General features: G+C 41.8%; 1 protein-coding gene across 1 annotated transcript; it reads right to left on the bottom strand.

Moving 5' to 3' along the window:
- Positions 1-3,740: 3,740 nt before the first annotated feature.
- LOC119898485 (noggin-3-like) lies at positions 3,741-5,482 on the bottom strand. Its single transcript, XM_038712659.1, has one exon. It carries the CDS (start codon positions 5,056-5,058, stop codon positions 4,381-4,383), a length of 678 nt encoding a protein of 225 aa, XP_038568587.1. The 5' UTR covers positions 5,059-5,482; the 3' UTR covers positions 3,741-4,380.
- Positions 5,483-6,559: the final 1,077 nt, after the last annotated feature.

The raw sequence follows: 6,559 nt of genomic DNA, 5'->3' as shown, positions 1-6,559 counted from the left end.
CGCCACAAAACTCAAAAAAACACAGAAATTATTGCTAACACTAGCTAGCTAAGGCTACATGAAATGCCACAAAACTAAAAAAATCCCACCAAAATCATTGCTAACACTAGCTAGCTAAGGGTACATGAAACGCCACAAAACTAAAAAAAAACACAGAAATTATTGCTAACACTAGCTAGCTCATGCTAATAATACTAAAAAACTGATGTTGGCTTTTTGTTTCACACGGGAACCGAGCTCCTGGGAGAAGGTCGCCTGATCACCTAACCATCCACCCCACCCACCACCACCTCCAAAATAGGAATTTTCTGGTTATTTATGTTGCATACCCAGTGTTTTCCCTGAAACTTCACACGCACTTCATCACTTGGCCACAAGAGGTCGCTCATAATGTTAAATTCAGTCGTTTTAAGCTGTTCAACTACTGACCTATGTTGTTGTTTTCTGGGTGAGGACCGGCTGAAAGTCCACAATCTGCTCCATTGTTTAGCTGGCGTTGAGATGGAGGTTGTTGTCCTGGTGCCGAGGCGTCGGGGCTCTAACCTCCGTCTCATCCTACTCATAGTGTTACCACAAAGTCACATTTAAAAAAGTTTTTATGGATATTTTATGGATATTCTTTATACTGTATGTTGTCTAACAAAGCTTGTAAAGGAGCGCCCTTCTTCCCCGGCAACAGCAAGAATATACAGTATATTAATATTGACGAGTACTACATATTTATTAGAAAATGTTAATAAGAAAATACTTTCTGAGTCTCTTAATCACAATGTTGTTTCCCCTGTATGTCTAACGTCTTCTTCCGCTGTAAGTATTCTACTGTCAGCCAGCTAAAAAGAGCAACTAAAGTATTATTAAATAAATTAATAGAACACAAGCAAACTGAGAAGCACCAACAAAGAAACACTATGCAGGATACATACACTCACAACATTAAAGTGCAGAAAAGTCAACATAGTTCCAACAATGCAACACAGACACACAGTTTCCTCTGAGCAGCTTTGTTTCTAAAACACTTTTAAACTTTACAACCAAAATAAATGTTAGTGCTGAGCTGATGAGCAGATGTTTATTCAACGGGAGCTCTCTGTATCTGATTCTTAGGAGCAGAAGCTGTCACATCTGCAGCAAAATCATAACCGCTGTTCGTGCCGTTCCTCGAGAACGACAATCCTCAAGAAACGTTCATTCTTAAAAATATACTGTTAAAAGACACATAACAAATATGTATATACGTGATAATACTACTACTACTTCTACTATGTTGTACTAATAAACTGTGTGAGCCTGGAGAAGCATCACATCCGACAGCAGTTGTGAGTCTGCAGGGTCAGAAGTTCAACAAGGTGCCAGCCACCGGACACACATCAAAGCCGGGCTCGACCTCGACCTGAATACCTGCTGTGATAAGAGTCTATTTGAAACACCTCCACCCACGGCCTGCTGAGGCTGAACAGAGAGCCACCCGGACATGTTTTACACTGTTGGTATAAAAATCTGGATTACAGCCGCTTTAAACTCATAAATTGTTGAATTATACTACTGTGGGATTGTTCCTAGTTCTTGGACGGTTGCAGCAGGAGATCCAACACACCAGTAGGTAGAGGAGAACATGTGAGAGGACCAACTGGTGGTGGAAAGTAATCTCAGAGGCAAATATTGATCTGAGCAGCAGAGATCTGCAGGACGCCAGATCTCCAGTGTCCACATCAGGATCCGGTCGCTCTGCCGGGACGTCACGTCCTCCTCTCGTCTGCGCTGGTCCAGAAGAAGCTCTACAACTACGGACTGTGTAATAACTTTCTTGCGTCAGAGCTTTTAACGAACAAAACAGAACAGTCTTCTGAATTCAAGTGTCTCCTCCAGCTTTAAGATCAGAGGCTCTGGCTGATGGTTGGTTTAAACTTAAGCGTCTGCTGGGAACTCTAACAGAGTCAAGGACACGACGGGGGCTTCAATGAAATCTCTCGCATACCTTAAAGTCACGAGACGAGTCGGATGAAACATTCTGAAGTGCTTTGAACCTGCAGCACGGAAACCAATTAAGATTTCCTGTTCTTTGAACTGACCGACCGGTCGTTCTCTACGCACAACAGAACGACCGTGTCAGAGCTCAGTTATGTAACTCTGCTCACGTTGTCCTCCTCAGAGCCGGAGACAGGATACAGAAATGAAGTATGAACTACAACGAAAATGGCAGAACATCTGATGCAGCATCTTTCAAACAGAATCTACGGATCATTTATCTGAACATCTGAGTTAGAAGTGCATTTTGGCAAGAAACGTCCAATCAGAGCGCTTCAGATTCGGCGGCGTGCTGTGACCCGATGAAAACCTGAATTCAGATGTTTTGTCTCTGCATTTGGTACTGATTCATGTCAGCTGAGGCTCATGGGTATTGTAGTATTTAGACTGGTTTAATTATCCAGGAGACTTCTGTGTTTCCACTTTATTAAGAGTTCATAATATACAATATTATAAAAAGGTCTCAAAGACATATAATTATTACTGTGTTGTTATTTATCATCTGTTTAGAGAGCAGCTTGTGTGAGTTTTAATAAACCCTGTTGGATCTCTTTTAACAAGAACTGTATGTGTACCTAATAAACTGAGTGTATTACCATTACAGTGTTATAACCTGTGTAGTACAGGTTTGTGTACTGCTTAGAAATGCTATGAAAATCTTTAGAAGAGGTAAAAATATGCAGTAAAAGAACAATATTGTATTTAATATTCATTATTTTCTCCATTTTATTTATTATTTTGTCTTCTTTAGTACAATAATTATAATATTTTACATTTTACTTTACTGTGTTTATCTGACAGCTTTACAAATTAAGAGTTTTACACACAAAACGTTAAGTCTTGTTATAAATGAATGAGTTTCTGAAGGTTTCCGTCACAACGAGTGTCGTGAAGGCGTCACTTTGGGTAACTGCTGACGATTCTTTTCATTCAGGATCAATCTGCTGATTATTTCCTCCATCGATCGACTGAGCTTTGGTTTGTAAAGATTCACAGTTATTCACCATTGTTATATTATATCATTATTATTTATGTTATACATTACAGGTATTACAATCACTCAGAGGAAAAGCAGCAAATCTTCACATTTGTGAAGCTGAACCGTGAAATGTTTTAGCAATAAATATAACTTATAATATAATAAATATAACTTAAACTATCAAAATAGTTGCCGTTAATAGACTAATCGTTTCAGTAGTACTTTAGAAGCTGTTGGAGTTTAATTTATAACTAAACATCATATTTTATAAAATCTTCTTGCGTGTGTGTGTGTAAAAATCTGACTTTGTAAAGTAACGGAAGCTGTCAGATAAATGTAGAAAAAATGTACAATATCTCCCTCTGAGATGTGGCAGAGTAGAAGTAGAAAAATACTCAAGTAAAGTACCTCAAATTTGTATTGAAGTACAGTACTTGAGTAACTGTCCACTGGTGACAGAATATATAACAGTACAACAGGCACAGGGACGTTTTACAGCTTCAATACTTGAAGGACATTTTACTGATTCTACTTTTACTTAGGTTACGAGAAACCAGCGCATTTGATTTATTGATCTGTGTCCGAATGTAAAGTGAATTTCAACACACAGAACAAAACGCGCTTCTGAAATAACACTGCCTCCCCTGGCTTTAGGTTATACTGCTGTGGTATTAGTACTTGTACTGAAGTATCTGAGTACTTCCACTTACTAAGAATCAACACAGAGTCTGAGGTCTCTGAGTTTAAAGACCAGCTGTCCCTTTTTATTTTACAGCATCTGAAGATGAGACGTGTTGATGAAGATTCTGAGTAATAACATCCAGTCTGTCCTCCTGGTTTCTGTTTTTAAAAAGGTACCTTCATCTGTGCTCAGATCAGTTTCTGAACTGGATCTATCTGAACTCTTCATATTTCCATGCTGAGGTCCATAAATTCATCTTCAATTTGAACATTTGGGTTCTTCTTTATAAATATAAACAGATACAGTCCAGATACATTTAACAGGCACAGTAGATGTGATTATATTAAAAACACTGAGCTTCCTGTTTATACAAAGTTCTGTCATAAAATAAAAACATGTACTCAAATATACATTCTTCCCCTGGACAGTGCAGAACAACAAGTCATCTCAGATTCAGCCTTAAAATCTGATTATCTTTAAACATAAGTGACAGTTTTTACTGAATGTTTTTGCAGAGCAGGGGATTAAAACAAACCGGGAAAAGATTCAGAGGTGATTTTTTTCTTCACTTTGTTGCAAGAAAACAAGTTTTTATGACTTGAGTTTAAACATCGGGATGTTCTGCTGCTTGTGTATAAAAATAATCATTACAGTTTGATCGGAGAGACTCGTCCAGTTTCGCAGCCACACAGACTCAGTTCGAGGTCGGGCAGGAGCACTTGCACTCTGATATAATCGGGTACAGAACAGGGATCCAGGAGCATTTCAGACCCCCTTTTTTCTGCAGGCAGCGCCATCGCAGGATCGTAAAATGAGTCGATTTGGCAGGTTTGCAGGCCATCCCTTCAGGGTACGAACAAGACCGCTTATTGTAGCAGCTCCCCACCTTCAGGTAGCGCGGCCAGAACCTGCAGCCCAGGTCGGTCCACGCGGAAACCACCGGGCAGAAGCTGTAAGACCACAGCCACATTTGCAGTCTTCTCCGGAGTTTTTTACCCGGCTTCTGCTTCTTTCCGTGCTGGACCTCGAAGTCCATGGTCCGGATCTCTTTGGGCATCGCTCCGGAGAGCTTCTGCCGCAGGTCCGCCTCGATCACGTCCTCGTTCCCCGCGTACTTGTCCTCCGGCGGGGAGACGGACATGATGTGCGGGTCGAAGTGGCTGCCCAGAGTGCTCCGGAGCTCTGTCTCGTTCAGATCCTTCTCCCTAGGGTCCAGCAGAGGATCCGGTTCCTCCCTTAGTTCCACTAAGGGCAGAGTGTCACTGGGAATGGGACGGAGTTGATATTGGGATTGGCACATGCCCTCCTCTATCCTGAAGCCCGCAGACAGAACGAGCATTATCACAGGCAAGAAATACCAGGAGTTATCCATCTCCTCAGAGCAGCTCCAGGTGAGACACAGTCACAATACTCGGTTAATCCTCCTCAAAGGAACAGAAACGCGCCCCGGGGTCCCTCGGAGAGTCTGGAAGGAAGATATCCAGGCGCGCAGCGGACGCACCGGGGCAGAAACCGCGGCGCAACACGCTCACAAACTTCTCAGCAACTTTCAGGCGGCTGCTGGCTGATCAGAGAGAGAGAGGGGGGGGGGGAGATACCAGGAGGGAGTTTCCCCGCGGAACTTTACAGTCCATGACCCGGATCCCTGCCGGAGAAGAGACGCACTCAGCCCCGAGCTTCTCCGGTCAGCAGGTCCCGGTGAGACAGCTCGGCGCCCCGCAGGTCACCGCTCTGAGTCCGCATGTTGGCGCACCGGCTGCTGCTGCTGCCTCTGGTCCTGCAGCCAAACTGAAGGCGCCTCTGACTGCAGACAAGGATCCAGCAGGGCGGTGCGGACCCCCCCCCCACCTCTCTGAGGATGGAGAGACCAGCCCTCCCTGCTGACCCGATACCTCCCTCCCACACAAACAGGCACACGTGGTGATGATGAAGATGATGAGGGGACCTACAGTGGGCTGTAGTAGTTTATGTTTTATATAAAATCTGCAAAGTAACAAACAACTTCAGCTGAGTTTAGCTGCATGCTCTTTTCTTTAACTCTTGAGAAAAGAAAACTAAAAAACTAAGATGTCAGTATGTCAAAAACTCCAATCTGAATTGTTGCTCCTAAAAGCCCTTAAGAGAAAAGGATGAGATGAAGAGAGATTGAGGTTTTGAGACTTAGGTAAGACAAGTGGATACTGAATTGAGATTACAGTAGGATAAATGAAAGCAACAGATGAGATCTCATCATTGTCTCTTTCTGAGTTCATTAATGTCTTGCTTATTGCTCCTAAAGAGCAGTTGGGAGCTCTGGAGAGATGTTTGTGAGCTTGATTGTATCACATTACTGTCTGTTCAAAGGGCGACGACAGTGAAGGACTGATTGTCTTTAAATAGAGTACAAGTTTCCTTTACATAAAAGAGGAGAAATCCCATCTCCACAATTAAAGTCCTCAAAATTCTACTCAAGTAAAAGGTATAAAAGTATTCATTCCATAGTGAACGTACTTAAGTATCAAAAGTAAAAGTACTTATTCTGTATGACAGATAAATGCTGTATCTCAGTTCTTGCGTGCATTCGGTCCTTAATGAATTAATCTCTAAACATCAGGTCAAAGTATTGGCTGTTCCAGTTATGCTGGCTGACAACCTTTAACAAATTGGAAAACATGACATATGAAAGTGCATTATTTTCAATGTCAACATTTATTTTATTTTTCTCAGTAACTTGTAACAGATAATTAACAATAAATACAACAAATACAACAACTCAACATTTGGCGTAAGTAAAGTACTTGAGTAAAATAACCCCTAAGTGGGGTCACTAAGACAAAACTGAGAAATATCTTGGAGCTTTTTTTCTTATCCACATTCTGGAGACTGAAATTACA

Source organism: Micropterus salmoides, unplaced genomic scaffold, assembly GCF_014851395.1.
Source record: "Micropterus salmoides isolate LMB-PRFRI ecotype aquatic unplaced genomic scaffold, ASM1485139v1 Ms_hic_scaffold_1174, whole genome shotgun sequence".
NCBI lineage: Eukaryota > Metazoa > Chordata > Actinopteri > Centrarchiformes > Centrarchidae > Micropterus > Micropterus salmoides.
The sequence above is the reverse complement of the archived record's forward strand: the minus strand, read 5'-3'. Positions and strand labels throughout refer to the sequence as shown.